Genomic DNA, 22,062 nt, shown 5'->3' with positions numbered 1-22,062 from the left:
CCAGGGCAAACAGACTTAAGGGAGACCAGGGCAGCCACCCACAGCCCCCACCACTACCCAAATACATTGGGGGCAAAAATATGTCTACTTAGAATTAAGTCCTATTGAATTCAGTGGCACTTACTTCCATGCAACTGGGGTTCCTTCTTCAATGGAATTTCTTTCTCAGGGGCCCGTCTTCTTCTCTTCCTGCTGCCACTCGTTTCCCCTCCGGGATTTGCTCTTTCCTTTCTATGCCTTTTCAGCAGGCAGAAATCCGAGAGGTGCAGCTTCTCCCCACCGCTCGGGAGAAGGCAGCAACAGTTCAACTTCTGCTTGGGGAGCCATCTGATGGCTGGGCGAGCCCCTTCTCTGTAGCAGAGAAAGCAGCAAAGAGGAGCGGCTTCGGGCAAGAGGCCTGAGGGTTCTAGCAAGGTCCAGAATCCACCCAAAGGGAACTCGGCCCCTAGGCTAGGAGTTGGCTCCTAAGATCCTTAAAGGGACCCCTGACCATTAGGTCCAGTCATGACCGACTCTGCGGTTGCGGCGCTCATCTTGCTTTATTGGCCGAGGGAGCCGGTGTACAGCTTCCAGGTCATGTGGCCAGCATGACTAAGCCGCTTCTGGCGAACCAGAGCAGCGCACGGAAATGCCGTTTACCTTCCCGCCAGAGCGGTACCTATTTCAAACAGGTTAGCAGGAGCAGGGACAGAGCAACGGGAGCTCACCCCATCATGGGGATTCGAACCGCCGATCGGCAAGTCCTAGGCTCTGTGGTTTAACCCACAGAACCACCCCCTACGCTCCTTACCAAAGCCTAAAAAGCATTAACTAGGCTTTTGGAAGGAGCAATGCTACAGCCGCAGGTGAAAATGGGGGCAATCAAGGCATAACCCCGAGGTGCCTTTACAGAAATAGAATTGTAGAATTGGAAAGGGTCCTAGGGTCATCTAGTCCAACCCCTGGCGATGCAGGAATCTCAGCTAAAGCATCCATGGCAGGTGGCCATCCAAGCTCTGCTGAAAAACCTCCCAAGGAAGGAGAGCCCACCGCCTCTACTGTCTTTCACTTTCTGAACAGTTCTTTCTGATATTTCATCACAGGAGCGCAAAAGCCCAAGTAACATTTTCACCAAAGACTTCAGGCTGTTTTGTTTGGGCGACTGCCCAGTCCAGAAAAACCACAGAAAGGAAAAACCGTGGGCCTGGGTTACCCGAATCACATCAGTCCACCCGTTTACGCTAACTCGTCTCCGTATGGGGTGAGTTGAAGGCGGGGACAGGACGGTCACGTCTCTTTCCTCGCTGCAAAGCGGCTGCCGGGTGGGGAATAGAAGGAAGGCTGCGATCAAACCAAGTAAGTAAGGGTCTTTTCCCATAACCGAGCGTAGTGACGGGACAGGCGAGTCTGAATCTCCACGGGCTTTCGCGGTCTGGGGGGGGGGGGCGGCCGTAGAGAAGCAAAAGTCCGTGGCTGTTTGAGACGAGGCTCGTCCCAGAGGAAAGCCCGGCTGCAGCAGCTCTGCGCGCCGTTGCTGGGATAACGAGAAGTCCCATGCTGCCGAGGAGATGGGACTTCTGAGTAGTCCTGCGGAACGCAAGTCCACTGGGCCTACTCTGGAATAGGACTGGCATAGTAGCCAACTGCTGGGGGGGGGCAGCTGACCCCCAAAGCAAGTAAATAAATAAAAATACTTAAGTAACTGGCCAATTGTGCTGCAGATAACTCGGTTCTTTTCCCTCCGCCAGCATAAAGCCTGCCTTTTCCATGGGTCGAGGCCGCTTGCTCCCCCCATAAAATATTTGAGGGAGATGGGTTTCCCCCAAAATGGATGAGCATTGCCATTCAAACGGTGTGTATGTCTTGTGATCATTTTTGTGCCCCCCCCAACATTTTATTCAAGTCAGCATCCTTACCTAGGCCTCTGCATCTAGCTCAGTCTTGTTCAAACCGGCTGCCAGCAGCTCTTCAGAGTTTTAGAGGTGTGTGTGTGGGGGGGTATTCCGAGCCCTACTTTTGTTGCTGGGGATCGCATCTGGACCCTTGTGCGTGCAAGGCTGGTGCTCCGCTGCTGAGCGAAGGCCCTGCCCAGTTCACATGTTCCAGGAAGGTCTCCATTTCCCAATTCAGGAAGAGAGGTTGATTCAAATGTTAAGGGCAAATGTCAGCGGACTTTGGGCAAAGAGAACCGAGGATCCCCGCGTCCGTTTCGCCTCCTCCTTGATAGGAAGTTTAGCGTAGGCGCTGCGGGTTCTGGGCTCCCCAATTCCTTTCCACGTCTTTCTTTCTCTCTTGATTTGTGTGTGCAGGGGTGCAAACTTGAATAAAACATTGGGGGGAGGGAGATAAGCCCCGCTCCACATAATCAATCATATGATTGGGTACACCCACAGTATTTGAATGGCAATGCCCATCAACTTGGGGGGGGGGTTGCAGCCCTCTAAAATATTCCATGGGGGGTGGGGGACGAAGCAGTGGCGTAGCGTGGGGGGTGCAGGGGGGGCCGGCCGCACCGGGCGCAACATCTGGGGGTTAGGGTTAGGGGGCGCAAATCCACGGGTTAGGGGTTGCAAATTACTTGCCTTGCCCCGGGTGCTGACAACCCATGCTACGCCACTGGGACGAAGACCCCTCTGCCCCTAGGAGTTTGCTCCTGTGTGTGCGTGTAGATTCCAGATCAGTTCTTCTTACACCTGTCATTCATTCATTCATTCATTCATTCATTCCCCCGGCCCCTGTGAACTAAATAGTGCTCCCCGCGACATTATGCTCCTTAAGGATAAGATGTCCCTTCCGTGTGACACCTACCACCACCCACTCACGTCCTCCTGCAGTCGTTTCTTCTGTCTAAAGAAGAAAAGAAAGTTTCCGATTTTCTGCACACGCGCGCGCTTGCGCCCAGGCGTACACTCCGCGCCGCCTCCCTCCCTTCCCTTTCCTCCCCGAGGCAGAGAGCCATCGAGCCGAGTAGCGACAAAGGCAGCCCTCTTCTAACCAGGTCGGTAGGTGATGGGCCTGTGCGCGGGGCCGGGGCGAGTCTCTTTTCTCTTAACTTGAAAATCTCCTCTAGCTGCTAATTGCTTCAACTACTTTCTTCCTTTCTGAACTTTTATCCGGGATGGGAGGTGGGGAGAAGTCTTGTTCAAAACGATGGGGATTTCCGAGCAAACATTCGAGCAGGGTGTCCTTTAAGAGGAATGCCATTTAAGAAGAGAGTTTTTAAAAAAAAAAAAGTTTCGTGCATTTGACGCCAATTGGTTTATGTTCATTTCTTTTATTAACTCTCACCCAGAGGAACCTACACCCTCTGTAACGCATACATATTTGGGGCTTAACTGAACATGCTGCTATAATCTTCTGCCTTAAACACATCGTGATTGTATTTTGCTTTGTATGTGGTGATCAGTACCCATTGTTTGTGTTGTCTCGTGTTATTCTGAACGAAAACGATATTGTTTTTAGAATTGCATAATATTATTTAAGAGATTTGCGCTTTCTGCTGAAACTTGCAATTTCTCACAATACAGTAATGAGCAGCCTTTCGTGTAATGAAAGTTAGCGGTGGTTACTTCAAAGATGTGGTAATAAAGTGGGGAATTCCAAACTCCACTTACCTGCTCAATTCCTTGAGTAACCTTGGGCCAGTCACTGTCTCTCACTTTCAGCCCCGCAAACCTCAGAGTCCATTGCCAAAGTCCAGTAGGTAGGGAAGTTGCGCTGAATTGCATGGAGTAACTTAGGGTGGGAAAGCAATATATGAACATCTGGACAATTTGTGAGGTTCTGTTGCTGTGAAGGTTTCATTATTGGATTTTTATTGTTTGTTGCAGTTTTGAAAGGGGGGGGGAAGCTACCCTTAAGCAAGACTTAGGAGCAACAGGGGCAACCTCACAAGTGATGGCCATCTGTCATGGGCGCTTTTTAGCCGCGATTCCTGCATTGCAGGGGATTGGACTAGATGACCCTTGGGTCCCTTCCAACTCTAAGATTCTTCGATTCTGCTCTTGGTTAACTGAGGAGGCCAGTTAACCATGCGGGCTTTCTATGCCTCAGCTGTTTGTGACAAGCAGATCTTCAACAGGTTCAGCTTCCTCACCTGTTGATTGGCTGTCTTCCTAACCCAAGGAAATGATGGACCAGTTGCCTGCTTTCAATATGCTGCTAGGTGCACCATCGCCAAAAGGAGCAGCTGCCCATTCCTTCTTGCAAATGGTTAATCATGATGTCTCTGTGTTATTTGAAAGTACAGTGGTACCTCGGGTTACAGACGCTTCAGGTTACAGACTCCGCTAACCTGAAATAGTACCTTGGGTTAAGAACTTTGCTTCAGGATGAGAACAGAAATCGCTCGGCAGTGGTGCGGCGGCACTGGGAGGCCCCATTAGCTAAAGTGGTACCTCAGGTTTAGAACAGTTTCAGGTTAAGAACGGACCTCCGGAATGAATTAAGTACTTAACCCAAGGCCTCAAGATATGAACAGGATCCGTTGTGGAGCCCCGTTTGCATCTAGAAGCAAATCTAACTAGTGACGGCACGCCTGCGCATGCACGTGTCGCTTTTTGCTGCTTCTGCGCATGCACGTGATGTCATTTTGAGCATCTGTGCATGCACAAGCAGCCAAACCCAGAAGTAACATGCTCCGTTACTTCCGGGTTGCTGCAGAGCGCAACTCAAACGCACTCAACTTGAAGCGTATTCAACTCGAGGTATGACTGTACTTGTCACTGAGGTAGCTTGAAGGATTGCAGCACAGCAAGATGTCTTCTTCTGAGACAGACTGTTGGCCCTGATAGCTTTGTATCATCTACACTGGCTCTCACATTTGTCATCGCACGACCCCTGTGAGAGTGTTTGGCTGAGAATGAGTGACTGGCCAGAGGGAACATAGTTTGTTGCTGAGTGGGGATTTGAGTCTGACACTCTGAACACACCAGTATCTGATGGGCTCTGCTGGCTTGTCACCCAAGCCCTGGCCTCACCATTGCCCTGCTTTGCCCCAACACCACCCGAGTAGGCTGGGTCATAGGCCAACACTCTGACCACTATGCAAGAATCCAGTTTTACAAAGTATACCAGGAAGATCTGAAGCGTTTTGTATTGACTATCTTTTGGCTGACCAATTTCCTGAGATTACTGCAAAGGTAGCTTGTTTTTGTGCTGCAGCAGTTGCTTGTCGGCGTAAGATCCTGTCTTAGTTTTAAAATTACCTTATGTTGTTTTTTACCATTTAAATATAATTATTCTATATTTCTCATTTTAAAAAGAAAATATTTTACATTGTTTTTAACTCTACATTTAATAGCATGCTCAACATATTATATTGTGTTTTGTGTGCTCTGGTTTTTTCCTATCTTCTCTACTGGTTATTGACTGAAATAGATGATAGATATAGATAGATTAGATAGATAGATAGATAGATAGATGATAGATGATAGATAGATAGATAGATAGATGATAGATAGATAGATAGATAGACAGACAGACAGACAGATAGACAGACAGATAGATAGATATAGATAGATAGATAGAGATACACATTTATAAACATTTTTTCAATTCTTTAATTTTGCAAGATTAAAACGGTTAACCAATTAATGATGAAATACAGAAAGCAAAACCCACACTGACCCATTTCAAATCGCTGCTGGTAACGTGTCAATGGTGGATTTGCTGAATAAATACTCTGTGTTTCTGAACTGCTAGAATAGCACCCTCTCAAGTAGCAGGGCATTGACCCATTCGGCAGGCCAGTATCTGCCCATAAGAGCCTAAGAAGATGAGCCCCTCTGGACCAGATCAGTGACCCATGTGGTCTAGCATCCTCTTCTCCCAGTGAGCAGCCAGATGTTAGTAGGAAGCCCACATGCAAGATGGGAATGCAACACCCCAACTCCCCACAGGTGCTCCCCAGCAACTCATCTTCCTCAGCAATGAGCTACCAGTTAGCCATCAATGAGGTTAAGGTGAAATCAGAATCATAGGATACCTGATTTTGGATCCAATATCTGGAAAGTGTTTGTGTGTGTGTTTGTGCGTTGGTGGCGTCAGTTCACAAGCCAGTTCCTTTTGCTGGCTTCATTTTGTTTCTGTTTCAGGTGACCTAAGACCAGAAGCTTTGTGCGCAACCAGAATTGCCCCTGGAGTGCAATTTTTCTAAAAAATGTCTGTGTGTGAAAGAGCTCACATGGCAGTTGAAGACGATCATGACCAGGTGGGGTCTCCCTTTGTCTCCAATGGACCCACTGCAGGAAGGCAAAGAGCAGGTAACTGTGGCCTCCCTATTAGGCAGTAAGGCATTTGGAGCAGAGATGAGGAACTGGTGGCCTTCCAGATGTTGTCCTTCCAGCCCATTGGCCATGCTGGCTGGGGATGCTGGCAGTCTAACAACATCTAAAGGGGCACAGATTCTCCATCCCTGATTTGGAGCAACCAGTAGCTGCCTGTGCGAAAAGATTCTGCTCTAGGAAATAGCAGCTGGATTTAGGAGTACAGTGGTACTTATTTTTCTGATATCAGTCCTAACCCTGGAGAGCTGCAACCAGTAGACCATTCTCAGCTGGGTGGGATTGACTCAGTATAAGGCAGATTCCCAAGTTCTGCTGGCATTGAAGGCAGCTGGAGACTTGGGAGCGTAGCAATCTGCCTTCTACAAGCATTGGCCATTAGTTCAGTGTTGCTACACCTCGGATGCAAAGAAAGCCATTATAGCAGAACTGCTGGTCATACTCTTGCATGTAAGCATTAGGCCAATTAAACTCAAATAACACTCAGCTACGGTATTTGGGCCTGTAATAGAAACCATCATAACACAACGCAGTCGTAAACCACACACTATTCATTGGATTAAGGTGGTGATAGAGCGGATTGAGTTACCGTATTTTTTGCTCTATAAGACTCACTTTTACCCTCCTAAAAAGTAAGGGGAAATGTGTGTGCGTCTTATGGAGCGAATGCAGGCTGCGCAGCTATCCAGAAGCCAGAACAGCAAGGCGGATTGCTGCTTTCACTGCGCAGCGATCCCTCTTGCTGTTCTGGCTTCTGAGATTCAGAATATTTTTTTTCTTGTTTTCCTCCTCCAAAAACTAGGTGTGTCTTGTGGTCTGGTGCATCTTATAGAGCGAAAAATACGGTACCATCCAAACCCTCAATGGCAAAAAATAACTGGCATCTTACGGTGAGCAAACTGCAAGCTTTCCAACAAGTATAAACCTCCATGCTCCAGCTACTCACTAAACTTTTCCAGGTCAAGGAACAGGGTCATCTTAAGCATATGCGGTGCTGGGGTGCAAAGATCTGCCTAGCGCCCCTAGGTTGCCCAGAGCTGTCAACCTTTTTTTAGGGGGGGACCCCAAAGTTGTTCACCTTTTTAAGGAAATGGTTGTTTACCTTTAGAACAATTGTGGGACACAGGGACTCACAGCGCCAACCAATGGGAGTGCCAGCGCCCCCCCCCACAGGGTCATACAAAGGTGGGTGCAGGTTCCATGCTGGAGGGGGACAAAATGTTGGGCGTCACAGTCGCCACACTGCCCACCTGCTGCCTCTTCCCCCCACCCCCCACCCCCGCTGCATGGTGGCTAACTGTTGATTTCTGAACTTTGAATTTTATTGTTATTCATGTTTTCATACTGTTTTTTTATGCTGCTTTTACAATTAAGTGTTTTAAATTTGTTGTTAGCTGCCCTGAGCCCAGTTTTTGAACTGGGAAGGGCGGGGTATAAATAAAATATGATGATGATGATGATGATGATGATGATGATGATGATGGAAAAATTTAGTGAGTAGCTGGAGAAGGAGGTGGATGTGTCTACAGTAAAAATGTGTTAATACTTGTGGGAAAGCTTGCATTTTGCTCACCATAAGATGCCAGTTATTGCTCCTGGTAAGTTTCCCCTTACGTTTCCGGCTTAAAATAATAAAACAACACTCTTCATTAAAAGTAACAGGAAATGTTGTATTTGACTGCTTCCGTGATGTTACATTCCACCATCAGCAGCCTCTGCACCCTGCCGCCCCCCCCCCCGCCCCCGCCCCCGGGCATGTGACCACCTGTCTGTCAGCGTCAGGGACTGGGTGAGCATGGAGGGCTCCCTCAGTGCGCTCACGCACTGCCAATGTAGAACATGAAGCAAAAATTATTTCTCTCCCCCCCCCTTGTAGATGCACTTGATTTCTTTTTAAAGGGGCCAGCCCTAGCAAGCCTGCCAATTGGACTATGCCTTAAGCAGCAAAATGTCTTGGGCTGACACAGTGACCCTGACTCTGGTGGCTGGGTGTCCTACTTGGCAGAGTACAGTCCTCTACTTCGTAATGGCTTCTGTTCATTTGGGAGGGTTGGGTTAAAGGCAAGAGTGAAGACTAGAAAAGTCTGAAACTCTTGCCATTTCCCCACCCTTTGGGTATAAGCTAATGCAACATATCACCCCACCCACCTACCCAATTCCATTCACTGGAGCAGGCAAGGAGGGCTGATGTGTCTTCTTCCCCCCCCCTTTTTTTGTGTGTGGCTAGGACACAATGAGTATGCAGCTGTTTTACGCCAGCACAGCGGTGTAGCTAGCCGCTCGGGTACCTGGCACGGGGGCATGTCCTGCAGCCAGGGGCGAAGCGAGCCACCCCTGGGGGCAGAGTGAGCCTCTCCAATGCTTGGAGCCTCTCCGCCGCCTCCCCCTTAGCTGTAGGGTGGCTGAGGGAGAAGCAGTAGGCAGACGCAAGTCCCACGCTGCCATTTCAGGCAGAGCGGAGTCTGCAGGTGCCTAAGCCACCACGTCACTCCTAAAAAGTTCCCTGAGCCCAATTTTTTTTAAAAAACTCATTTTGTCACCTCCCCCCCCCAGTGACGACACCCGGGGTGGACCGCACCCCCTGCACCTGCCCTCCTCCACAGACCATCTTCATCATCTTCATCATCATCATCCTCATTGTCATTATTGTCATCCTCAGCATTCTCCTTGGCACTGGAGCTGGTAAGTAGTCCAACTGTCCATGCTGCTGCCTTGATACATTTTTCCTTTGACCTCCCCCCCCCCATTCCCTTAGCCAGGTATCTTCTGCTACTAGGTCTGAATTACAGATTTGGCCCTTCCCTGGATTTCAGCCATTGCCACAGCCTTGCTGCCTGCCAGTCTCTGTGCTGCGGCCAGCCTGCCACCAGCTTTCCATAGTGCAGCTATGAGATGGTACCCAGTATCAATACATGACTGAAGCTTCCTATTATTACAGGTTTTGGGTGGGTGGGTGGGAAGCAAGACCTCCTCAAACCCTTAGACTTGGTAAAAGTTAGAAAATCTAATTTAGTTGAAAACTGAACCCTGTGGACTCAGCAGGGATAGTGGAGATCAGCCATTACGGAACAAAAATGAGTCACTGAGACAAAGGGAGTGGCTCTGACCACAGAGCACAGAGAAGAAGGTTGCTGGGGCAACCAGGCATGATGTCAGAGAAGAATTGAAGGAAAGATGGAGCAAGCAGACACAAAGGGGAAAGTCCTCTGCAAGGGCTGCTGGGAAGGAGGAGGAGGAGTTTCGACTTGCTATTCCTCCTTTCACTCCCCTTAAGGAGTCTCAAAGTGGCTAACAATCTCCTTTCACAGAATGCCGCTGTAAGGCTCCTTACGGGGTCCTTGCCATGGGATCACATTCATTCAGTGCTTTACCAACTGCACTGGCTCCCGGTGGAGTACAGGGTCAGCTGTAAGGTGCTGGTTTTGACCTTTAAAGTCCTGTGCGACCTAGGACCCACATACCTACGGGACCTAGTATGTCCTACGGGGCCTCTCCTGGTATGCCCCGCAGAGGACCTTAAGGTCCACAAATGACAACATTTTGGAGGTCCCAGGTTGCAAGGTGATTCGATTGGTCTCAACTAGGGCCAGGGCCTTTTCAGTACTGGCCCTGACTTTTGTCACAAGAAACTAGGGCCCTGCGGGTCTTGACATCTTTCCGCAGGGCCTGCAAGACAGAGCTGTTCCGCCTGGCCTTTGGTTTGGACTCAGTCTGACCCTTATGTTTCCCTCCCCTTATGGTCTTGATTTATCGGCTACTTTTAAAATGAGGCTGCATTTTAAATTGCATTTTAACCTGTATTTTAAATTTTTGTTTGTTTGTTTGTTTTCGTTTTGTTTTCTTTTTTTCTTTTTTCCCTATTATGTTTTTACTGTGATTTTATTGGTGTTAGCCGCCCTGAGCCCTGCTCTGGCTGGGGAGGGCGGGGTATAAATAAATTTTATTATTATTATTATTATTTTCCCTTTCTCCCACACAACACCCTGTGAGGTGAGTGAGGCTGAGAGACTTCAGAGAAGTGTGACTAGCCCAAGATCACCCAGCAGCTGCATGTGGAGGAGCTGGGAAGCGAACCTAGTTCACCAGATTACGAGTCCACCGCTCTTAATCACTACACCACGCTGGCTCTCACGCTGGAGGAGGAGAAAGGCAGAATCTTCTGGGCTGGCTGGTTTGATAAACATGGCAGAAAACGAATTATGACTTTGGGCCCATGTAGACCACTGTTTTATTGAAGGTGGATTATGCAGCACGTTCTCGACACAATAATAGTGCATCAGTAGTGGGTTTATTCTGCTTCATTCATTCATTTATTTATTCGGCCATGCTTCCCCAATGCTCCCACATTGCCGCAGTAGAAGGAGGTGAGTGGGAGGCAGATTCGTCAGGGGCAGTAGAGGCAGAGAATACATCCTCAGCCCCCCTGCCAGCCACAAGCTGAGCTTTTGACTAGGAGCTCCTCACCTCCCACACCTGCTGGCCCCAGAGCATCATCTCCCCTACACAACAAAACCCCCTAAACAAATAACGGAAACCTCTGAATAGCATGCAAAATTGTGGTTGGGGAAAAATACCTAAAGCAGTGGTTAGAAAAAACAAAGCAGTGGTTGGGAGGGGGGAGGAAATCCCCTAAAATACAGTTTGTAATCTGTCAAGGATTACAGATCTGCTCCAGGCAATCCTTTGTATTGTTACAAAAGTTGGGTGCCAACCCCACCTCCCCTCTCTACTGAGCAGCAGCAAGATCCAAGGGGGTTCCAGGCACTCACCCAGGGTCTCTGTTCTTTTGGAGAATTGAGACATGGCAGAGACTGTTGTTGTTGTTTAGTCGTTTAGTCGTGTCCAACTCTTTGTGACCCCATGGACCAGAGCACGCCAGGCACTCCTGTCTTCCACTGCCTCCAGCAGTTTGATCAAACTCATGCTGGTAGCTTCAAGAACACTGTCCAACCTTTCGTCCTCTGTCGTCCCCTTCTCCTTCTGCCCTCCATCTTTCCTAACTTTTCCAGGGAGTCTTCTCTTCTCATGAGGTGCCCAAAGTATTGGAGCCTCAGCTTCAGGATCTGTCCTCCCAGTGAGCACTCAGGGCTGATTTCCTTCAGAATGGATAGGTCTGATCTTCTTGCAGTCCATGGGACTCTGAAGAGTCTCCTCCAGCACCATAATTCAAAAGCATCAATTCTTTGGTGATCAGCCTTCTTTATGGTCCAGCTCTCACTTACAACAGAGACTGTTGTAGCTTTAAGAAATATGGTTGATTCACCTACAGTATTTAAACCTTCAGTCTGCATCTAGGGAGTCCAGATCTTACAGCATGGTCATTTCAAGAGGGGTTTGTCCCCCACAGCAGGGCAGCTCCGGAGTCTAAGGCATCTCTCCCATCTCTTCAACCACTCTGCCCAAGATGGATGATGATCATTATTATTATTGTTGTTGTTGTTGTTGTTGTTGTTATTATTTATTGTTTATACCCCGCCCATCTGGCTGAGTTTCCCCAGCCACTCTGGGCAGCTCCCAATCGAGTGTTAAAAACAATACAGCATTAAATATTAAAAGCTTCCCTAAACAGGGCTGCCTTCAGATGTCTTTTAAAGATAAGATAGCTGCTTATTTCCTTCACATCTGAAGGGAGGGCGTTCCACAGGGCAGGTGCCACTACCGAGAAGGCCCTCTATCTGGTTTCCTGTAACTTCGCTTCTCTCAATGAGGGAACCGCCAGAAGGCCCTTGGCACTGGATCTCAGTGTCCAGGCTGAACGATAGGGGTCTTTCTTTCTCCTCCTCCTCCTTCCCACAACACCTTACTAAAAGACTCCCATTTCCCGTCACCTCACGCCCAGCTACCCTGACACCATCTGCCTCCCCAGGCCAAAGGACCCCTTTTGTCGTATTAACAGATTTGCTCTTTGCTAGGCCAGCCAGGCTGCTTTGCATAAGCCAGCCCAGGGATTCCTTGTCTGGGCACAGTTCTGCAGCATGTACTTTCACCCATATCCTAATTAATCAATTGATTAATCACAATCTAGGTTTTAGGTGGGTTCCCCCCCCAAAAAAAATACTATAACGCCATGTTTACTCAGGAATAAGTCCCACCATGTTCAGTACAGTGGTACCTCGGGTTACATACGCTTCAGGTTACATATGCTTCAGGTTACAGACTCTGCTAACCCAGAAATACTACCTCAGGTTAAGAACTTTACCTCAGGATGAGAACAGAAATCATGCGGCGGCAGCAGCAGCAGGAGGCCCCATTAGCTAAAGTGGTGCTTCAGGTTAAGAACAGTTTCAGGTTAAGAACGGACCTCCAGAACGAATGAAGTACGTAACCAGAGGTACCACTGTACAGGATTCAATTCAAGGCACAGGGAACACATTTCTGTATGAAGGGTTTGCCAGCTGCCTTGAATGGTGTGGCCACTCCTCAAAAATCCTCACCCTGGATCACCCTGGTGGCATTTAGCAAACACTGTCCTATTGCAAATGCCCCTCCCCCCGGGGCAAGGTGCCTGAGAGGGTTGCGTGACACAGCTGCAGGCATTCCTGGAGGAAGCTAACTGGGCGAGGCTGGGACATGAAGAGCACCCTCCATGACCCCCCCCCCGCTGGCCCCCCTCAATGTGTTGGGGGGAGTCAGCCCCCTGAGCCTCAAGGTCCCTTTCAACTCTGTGATTCTAAGATTCTCTGATTCTGACCATGGTACTCAAAAAGAGGAGGTTGGATAAGACAGCATCTAACTCTGTGTGTTTTTCTCCGGCCTAGGGAAAGTGCCTGAGCAGCCAGTCTGTTCTTGTAAGGCGCATGCATGTCCATCTGGTTGGAAAGCCTACGAGCAGAAATGCTACTACTTTTCAGATGTGGAAAAGAACTGGACCCTCAGCCAGAGCTTCTGTGCTTCACAGAACGCCTCCTTGGCTGTGTTGGAAAGCGAGGACGAAATGGTGAGAAATGCCAGTATTTTGGCTGCTGAACATGAATGTCCTTTGCGATAGTGATAAAGATGCTCAGCCATTAGGGGCTTTGATGGACTTTATAATAAAGTCTTTATCGGGCATAGGCAAACTCGGCCCGCCAGATGTTTTGGGACTACAACTCCCATGATCCCTAGCTAACAGGACCAGCAGTCAGGGATGATGGGAATTGTAGGCCGAGTTTGCCTATGCCTGGTCTTTATTATAATATAAAGCCTCTTAGAATTTTACCCGCAAAACACGAATACATCATATAGATATTGGCAAAAGAGGTTTGCAATGCAATCCTTGCCATGCCTATGCATAAGTAAGTCCTATTGAATTAAGTGGGGCTTTCTGTCAGGTAATAAAACTATGTTTGAAAAGCTAAGTTTCAAAGTGGATTGGGACCATGTGTTGAGGTTTCTGCATTTCGGACTAGATGGCCCTTGGGCTCCCTTCCAGCTCTGCGACTCTATGATGCATTACCCACATTATGTGTGTCTTTGAAATACTGTTACAAGGTAAGTAAGGTTAGGATTGCACCTTAAGTTTTATTATTTCTTAAATGGAGATCCTCCAGTCCTAGCCCAAAGAAGGCTGCAGTAGATGGCAGGTCACAGCTGGTAACCTATCTAAGAAGGTAGGGGTTCACTCATTTATTTGATTGCTTAATAATAATAATAATAATAATAATAATAATAATAATAATAATAATTTATTTATACCCCAGCCACTTCCAACAAAATATTAAAATACAGTAATGCAGCAAACATTAAAAGCTTCCCTAATTTGTTTGCCTGGCACCTTCATTATACACCTTTAGCCACCAGGCAAAAACATTCCTTTTTAACCAGGCCTTTGGTTGATCTGATTGACATCCTATGCCCTTTTTAAAATGTGTTTTTTTTGTGGGAGAGAGCTATTGGGTGGTTGTTTATATTTTTATTATGTATTTTGTAGTTTTTCATCTTGATACCTGAGACCCCTGGGTATAGTGCAGTATAGAAAATCAACAAACAAAAGGTGGTACATAAGTGTATTTTAATCCACATTTCAGGCAACAACAATGAAATAACCATGTGCAATATAAAAACAGAAAATTTGTATAGAGTCCAAGATATACGGTAAATCTCATCGAAGTACTTGCATATGTTCAGCTGCTGCACGATTTGCCTGTGATTCTAGCAACTCACATCCCTTAACATTCATTTATTCTGATCATTAAAGCACTTTGTGATGGGTCTAAAAGGCAAGAATTCCTTTTGGATCGGTGTCAGCAGAGAGCCAGGACAGCGCTGGAAATGGCTCCATGGAAACAGCTCGGCGTAAGTCCTCTCTTTTCTCTTCTGTCCTTCAGTGGTGAGACCACAAAACCAGATGCCTCCCCCTTGGGTAGTTGCACAGTTTGTGACTGATGCCAGAAGAAGACTGATAGCCTTAGTCCCCCCAGCGGTTTTTAAAAACAAAACAAAAAAACCCACAACCCAATAATAATATTCAAGGGTATGATGCAAACTTTCACTCAGATTTGCACCTGTAGCTGTGTCCTGTAGGCGCTCACAAAAAACAAGGTGGGGTTAAGTATGTTTCCGAGCACAATTCAAAGTGTTGGTGCTGACTTTTTTTTTAAAATCATGTTTATTAGAATTTCCAATAAAAACAGAATAAGAAAGATAAGAAAGAAAGATAAAGAAAAAAAAAGAAACAGAGAAACAAATTTAAACCCTTCTTTTCATAACCTTCTTTCTGGGACTTCCTCCTTCCCCTCCCGATTGTATTCCCCTTTCCTTAAGTTGGTTCCACAAGCTCTCATTCCCAAATTAAACCTAATACATTTTACTCATAAACCAATTTAAATTTACACAATCTTAACAACATTCCTTATCTTAAAATAGTACACAATTTCCCCCCCCAAGATCAGTTCTCGTTTCCTTCCACGAGTTCCCCCTTTCTTAAAAAAGATAAAAAATAAAACATAAACATATAAGATCAAAGTTATAAAGAATATAAGATAGAAAATATAGGAAAGTTCAAAAAATTGATTACATAGCCTTTGGATTCTAAGATTCCCCCTCCCTTCCCCGGTTTAGATTCCCCATGTCCATCTGTCTGTATGTTGTCAGCCTGGAGGTCTTAAGTCCACAGCCAAGATTTATCTCAATCCATCTTGCCGGTTTTCTTTAAATTTAGTTATTTTGGTAGTGTTTAACTTCAAAAGTCCAGTCTAATAAAGGCCTTTGGTTTTCCTTGATCATTTGTTGCTCCTCTGATTATTCTTTCCATGTCGTAGTTAGTCCTTTGCTCTTTTATTTCTTGCTTTCTCAGGTTTCTATCTTGTTCAGCTGTTAAAACATTCTTGTTCCAAAATTTAGTGTCTCTACAGAGGTTTGTTATTCAGGGACAAAGACTTACGTCCAGTTCCTTTCTTGCTTCAATAGAAGATTCTATTGTATTATGGTCACCTCTGTAGACTAAATAATATTTCAGCTTTACAGCTTTCCCAGGAGATAAGACCTGTATACATCCCAGAGTAGTTTTCCACATACGACACTTGTAATGTCCCGAAGCCCCTCTAGGGGGATTGCAATAACTTTGTATCCTCTAAACCAAAAATCAAATTGTTGTTTCTTCTTCCCCGGCAATTTGTGCCCATATTTGTATCAAATTGTAACAAAATTCACCAGCAGAAAACTTGTAACAAAGTCCTCTTTATATTCTCTAGCTTTGACAGCTCCCTTGACAGCTGTCAAATTCTCCATCTCTCTTCACCAGGCTCTCCGAATCACCCCGGTTCCGGGGGGGGGGGTTGCCTTTTTCCTCTCACCCTCCTCTCTTCTCCTCCAGCACAATTCTTGTAATTCACATCGTGGAGTTATTAATTTTTATCATCAATAAACTTCTGAATCGGTCTTGGTTTCCCAGTCCTTGTTTTAGCATGTTTACAATCAGGGAGGGGACTGACTTCCTTTTTGGATCCCCTCCCGCTCGTGCCAAATCCGGAAAAAAAATTCTTTTTTCCTCCTTTTATACCTGGTTGCCCAATTACTCACGGGTTGTTGTTAATTGTCCGAATTTCCTTTGGAAGAAGCCAGCGCTCTCCGCCGAATAGCATGCGGCTGCGCTCGGCAGGGGAAGCGGAGGACTCAAAGCACCACGCCACTCCCCGGGCGCCCGATCCGTAGCCTTTAAAAAGGCTCCTTCACGAGCCGGGAGGGCGATAACGGTGCCAGCCGAGTCACCATGTCCACGGGATCCGTTCCCGTGGTTTTTAAGGGTCCCCGCGTCGCCGGCGCGGTAGGACCCAGCCCCTGCCGAGCCGACTCCCTCCGGAGCTCGGAGGGAGTCCGCCATTCGGCGATGGCGCCAACCCGGAAGTCTAAAGTTTAAAGCCCTAAACTGCCTCGGTCCTGTATACCTGAAGGAGCGTCTCCACCCCCATCGTTCTGCCCGGACACTGAGGTCCAGTGCCGAGGGCCTTCTGGCGGTTCCCTCATTGCGAGAAGTAAGGTTACAGGGAACCAGACAGAGGGCCTTCTCGGTAGTGGTGCCCACCCTGTGCAACGCCCTCCCTTCAGATGTGAAGGAAATAAGTAGCTATTCTATCTTTAAAAGACATCTGAAGGCAGCCCTGTTCAGGGAAGTTTTTAATATTTAACGCTGTATTGTTTTTAATACTTGATTGGGAGCCACCTAGAGTGGCTGGGGAAACTCAGCCAGATGGGCGGGGTATAAATAATAAATTATTATTATATTATAAGTCAGCACCCATAAGCAGATCAGCTGAGCAATATTCAGTAGACTAGGCAGAATCCATTCTGTTATCCACCAGGCACTAATGTCTCTGTGCTATCTCTGTTCTTTGTGGGAACTTGGTCTATAAATAAGGGGGCTTTCAGCACCCTGGACAGGTCACTGGGAGCTGATTCTACATCCCACCTGGACTACCCCTCCTAGGCTCCCTTCAGCTAAACGCAAAGGCTTAAAGCAGCAACCCTCTGTCCATGGCCTCTCCATCTAATCTTGCTTATGCTGTAGAGAAGGAGCTGAGAACATCAAACACCTGACTATTGTTCTTTTGGGGAAATGCTATAGTTCCTTTGGGGAATCCAGCTAAGGGGCTGCTGTTTCTGGTGGGACAAGTTTGCCTTGTTTTGGACTCCAGTACTACCAATGTACATAACTGTTATGTGCAAGTGATGGTAAGCCATCTTAGCAGATCAGTGTGTAGGCCAGGATCAGTTCCAGCATAACATTTTGCTTTGGTGTAATTACTTTCTGATGTAAAGCTATGAGAGTGTGAAGGGGTGAGCTCCTGTTCCTCGATCCCTGCTCCTGCCAACCTGGCAGTTCGAAAGCACGTCAAAGGGCAAGTAGATCAATAGGTACCGCTCTGGTGGGAAGGTAAATGGCGTTTCCGTGCACTGCTCTGGTTCGCCAGAAGCAGCTTAGTCATGCTGATCACATGACCCAGAAGCTGTACGCTGGCTCCCTCGGCCTATAGAGCAAGATGAGCGCCGCAACCCCAGAGTTGTCCGCGACTGGACCTAACAGTCAGGGGTACCTTTACCTTTACCTTACATTTCTAGGAAAAATCAGTGGGCAATCTAGATGCTCAAGGATTCTCCCTGCCCATTTCTCTCCTCCCTGAAGGTTCACGGCTTACCAATCTAGATGAAATCTCCCTGTTAGTAACTGTGTTCTCAGAAGTTTTCTATTTACTGCTGTCAGGGAAATACCAACTCTTGCATAACTCTTGCTTGTGTTAAAGGTTGGATGTCAGTGGAAATGGAGGAAACTGCGCCTTTCTGCATGACGAACCCAAACCCAACTTCTTAAGATGCAGCAATGAACACCACTTCATCTGCGCCAAAACTATGTAAGAGGCTGGAGCAGTGCCTGGTGTGAACCACACAGAGTGATATTTATATAAACTTTTTTCTGATTCATATTCTATAGCCTTTTAAATGTGTTTTCATTTTTACATTCAGCCCTGTTCTTAAGGGTTCGGGGCCTTACGGAAAGAAAACAGCAGGCGCATCTCAAGCCATTCTGAGGTGATGAGCTGGTAGTGCCTGTAGTTGCAGCTGCTTCCTGACTCAACTTGCCCATTGAGCAAGTTCTGACCTTTCAACAGTCATACGCAGCAGGGGGTGAAACCTGCAGTTCCCAGAATTGCTATCCTGCACTTGCTAGAACAACTCGCATCTGAACCAGTGGCACGCCTTCCGTGGAACAGAGGAACTAGCTTAGTCCCCCGTGTTTCTGGTAAAATTAGACACACAAACACCTGTGCTTCATTTCCAGAAGAAACCCTTCCTTCTCCCTTCACCTTCTTGCTTCTCCCCTCCTCCCTCCTTCGACCTTACTTTCCGGAGCCTCTTCCTCAGCCCGCTCTAGCCAAGTCAGAGGGGCTGCGCTCCTTGCACGGCAGATCCGAGGGCGCGTCCTCCTGGTGGCCTAGAGTAGCGGGTGCATACTCAGACGCAGAGGGAAGCAGCTCCTTCAACTGAGTTCCTCTACCACCGGTGCTATTATTCTGCCCTCTGCGTAAAGGCACAGAGGCGAGGCATGCTCTTTAGCAGGCTTCCTCAAACTCGGCCCTCCATGTGTTTTTTGAGACTACAATCAGCGGCGTAGCGTGAGCTGTCAGCACCCGGGGCAACGCAAGTAATTTGCGCCCCCTAACCCGGGGCAAGGCACGTAATTTGCGCCCCCCCTACCCCCTAACCTGCGAGTTGCCGCTGGTGCTGCTGCCCAAACGACGCCGCTTGCCCGGAGGAGGAGGGGGGCAGAGAGGCGGGGAAAATGCAACGGCCCAGCAGCTGCAGCAGCACCGGCGGAGGCGGGGCTGTGAGGAGGGGCTGCCTGGCGCGTCCTCCGCGGCGAGCGCTGAGAGCCGCTGCCTGCCGGGCGCCTTCAGCCGGGCGCCGCGAGACATGCGGCTCCGCTACAGCCTGCGCCCGAGGCTCTTCGGCGACTCCGGAGGCAGCGAGTGCGCCCCCCCCCCGATGTTGTGCCCGGTGCGGCCTGCCCCCCTTGCACCCCCCACGCTACGCCACTGACTACAATTCCTATCATCTCTGACCACTGGTCCTTCTAGCTAGGGATCATGGGAGTTGTAGGCCAAAAACACCTGGAGGGCTGAGTTTGAGGAAGGCTGCTCTTTAGCATGGAAAGGGACTTGGTGGAAGGAGCCGCTTCTCTCCACGTCTAACCACGCGCCGCCAGAACTGTTGCTTGCGGCAGTATGTACTGTATTGATTTATCTTTTTTCCTTTTCCTTTTTTTTTACAAGGGAAACGAATCTATTAATCACGTGAGCAGCCCTGAGATTTCCCCTGCCTTCTATGCATTGCTTTCCCCCCTCGTCTCTCCCCCCCCCCCAATGCTTTTGCCTCCGCCTCTGTTAGTGCTTGCCGGGGGCTGTTGTGTGTGTCTCTGTGTGCACTGGTGCCAGGCCTTCTCTGGCCCCAGGTGCAGATTTTTGAGGTGGCGTGCGAAGCAGGCGTCCCCATGCGGGCGCCCCGGGAGCCGGATGCAAGAGACTCGGAGAAAGAGAGCAGAGGAGCGTGTCAGAGAGAAAGGGCTCTGCGCAGCTGCCGGGAGGGCGAGGGAGGCAGGGAGGGTAGTACCGAGGGGAAATCAGTATGGTGAAGCCTGCCTGGGCGCCGCTTTGCTTTTTGTTTTTAAACCATTTTTATTGATTTTCCAATAAATACAGCCAGTCAACATGTCCACTTCATAATCTATTTAAAAACAACAAACTAAAATTAAAAAGACCAAATTGCAACCCAAATTTTAATTACTAATTTTTCTGGGCTCCCCATAGTCTGGACCTCTGAAGCATATCTGCAAATCTTCAATCCTGCCTCCTCTCGTTGTTTTTCATATTTTCCACATTCCGATCTTAACACTTTAACGTTCTCCGTCCCTGGCTCTATGATTCTCAGTCATGTCAAAAATCATATATCCTTTCGTCTGTCGAATACAGCTTTATTTCTGTACAGTGGTACCTCAGGTTACATACGCTTCAGGTTACAGACTCCACTAACCCAGAAATATTACCTCAGGTTAAGAACTTTGCTTCAGGATGAGAACAGAAATTGCGCGGCAGCAGATCATGCGGCAGGGCTTGCCGATCAGAAGGTCAGCGGTTCAGCTCCCCGCGAGGGGGTGAGCTCCCGTTGCTCGGTCCCTGCTCCTGCCAACCTAGCAGTTCGGAAGCACCTCAAAGTGCAAGTAGATAAATAGGTACTGTTGTCCATAGAAGAGGATGGTGAAAGTTGATGCCTCTGAACATGTGCAGAGTGTGGCACCCTCCCAAGTACACTAGTGGCCAAAATTGTGGAAACCTTTTGGGGAAAGTGTATTTCCACGTTTTTTGGAGTAATACCATAAATTACATATCAATGGAAAGATCATTTAATGAAGAATGTAATGCAACAAAGTTGGTTCAATTATCTGTATTCTATCAAAAGCTATAACCAAATAACCAGAAAAGGAGTGTTTATTGTTTTGGCAATGATGGCTCATAACACCACTTTTTCTTTCTTTTTCTTTTTAGTAATACCATAAAATTATACATCAATGGAAAGATAATTGAACCATCAAACCTCGGAAATACACTTTTTCCAAAAGGTTTCCACAATTTTGGCCACTAGTGTAACTTCTGCCTGCTCAAGGCCATTCTAGAGTTAGGAGATAGGAGGGTCTAGGAGGGGGGATTCCCATGTGTAGGATATCTGTGTGTGTGTGTTTTAAACAAATCAAGTGATTAAGTGCTGGGGAGGTGTGATCGTTCTGTTCTAATACTTTCCCCTGCCAAATATTGGACGCATTGAATGGTGTAAAAGCAGCTCCACTGAACGCTGACCATTGGGCAGAGCCTGCAACTATTCTAAAAAAAATTCTGGCTACTGGCTACGGTGTAGTTTGCCAAGGCAACACACACACACACACAATGTCAGTATTCTACTCAATATTGATCCAGAGCAGAACTCTGACGTATAGTTAGCAGAGTAAAAACTTAAACACGTTGCAGAATGCCCAAAAAGTAGACCAGAGGCAATTAATATTTTATTCAGCAGAGCTTTATTGAAAGCAAATGAGCATAATGGTCACAAATTCAAAAGTACATTCAGGATTGGCACAGTCCATAAGTTTAGTTGCAGCAGACTTAAACTTACAATAATTTAAAATAAATCTAAACCTTAACACTATAGCATACTATGTACAGAACACCACACCAGAAGGATGAGAGATGGAAAGAGGAAATAAAACCCAGGCTCCTTCTGGCCTGACTTTGATAGTCAGCATGACCTGGACAGAAGAGATAGCAAAACCAGTTGAGGCCTGCTGTACTCAGCTTCTCTGAAGGAATAACCCAAACATCATGAGCCAGTGTGGTGTAGTGGTTAAGAGGGGTAGTCTCGTAATCTGGGGAACCGGGTTCGCTTCCCCGCTCCTCCACATGCAGCTGCTGGGTGACCTTGGGCTAGTCACACTTCTCTGAAGTCTCTCAGCCTCACTCACCTCACAGAGTGTTTGTTGTGGGGGAGGAAGGGAAAGGAGAATGTTAGCTGCTTGGAGACTCCTTAGGGTAGTGATAAAGTGGGATATCAAATCCAAACATTTCTTCTTCTGCTTGTTTCTTTCACAGAGAAGCTTCCAGAACCCTCTTGAATCAATTAGAATAGGAAAGATCTCTACGTATCAGATCAATACTTTCTGTACTAAGAAATGTAAACTGATACAAAAACTTCATCTGTGGATTTATTTATTTTTTTACAACAAACACTGCATGGAACAAGATGTTTCATCAGATGAGAGGCTGCCAAGGAAACTATCTGC

General features: G+C 47.5%; 2 protein-coding genes across 6 annotated transcripts in view; one reads left to right on the top strand and one right to left on the bottom strand.

Annotated features, from left to right (window-relative positions):
- LOC309525247 (C-type lectin domain family 2 member D-like) overlaps window positions 1-18,177 on the top strand; it is a 60,589-nt gene extending 42,412 nt beyond the window's left edge. The window contains exons 1-6 of one of the 5 annotated variants that reach the window (XM_082210777.1): window positions 1,264-1,335; window positions 6,075-6,242; window positions 8,817-8,945; window positions 13,022-13,200; window positions 14,440-14,537; window positions 17,981-18,177. In XM_082210777.1, coding sequence (XP_082066903.1) covers window positions 6,140-6,242; window positions 8,817-8,945; window positions 13,022-13,200; window positions 14,440-14,537; window positions 17,981-18,092 — 621 coding nt within the window. In that variant the 5' untranslated portion in view covers window positions 1,264-1,335; window positions 6,075-6,139 and the 3' untranslated portion in view covers window positions 18,093-18,177. Of the gene's footprint in view, window positions 1-1,263; window positions 1,336-2,802; window positions 2,982-6,074; window positions 6,243-8,816; window positions 8,946-13,021; window positions 13,201-14,439; window positions 14,538-17,980 lie in introns of those variants that run through there. The other 4 variants (XM_082210778.1, XM_082210780.1, XM_082210779.1 and 1 more) reach the window with 4 other exon arrangements.
- Window positions 1-22,062, bottom strand: part of LOC309524643 (uncharacterized protein) — a 189,885-nt gene that overhangs the window by 119,901 nt on the left and 47,922 nt on the right. The window lies entirely within an intron of this gene.

The sequence above is a fragment of the Podarcis vaucheri genome (genome assembly GCF_965113315.1).
Source record: "Podarcis vaucheri genome assembly, chromosome: 2".
In the NCBI taxonomy this organism is placed as follows: domain Eukaryota; kingdom Metazoa; phylum Chordata; class Lepidosauria; order Squamata; family Lacertidae; genus Podarcis; species Podarcis vaucheri.
Note: the sequence above shows the minus strand (reverse complement) of the source record. Positions and strands in the feature narration are given on the sequence as shown.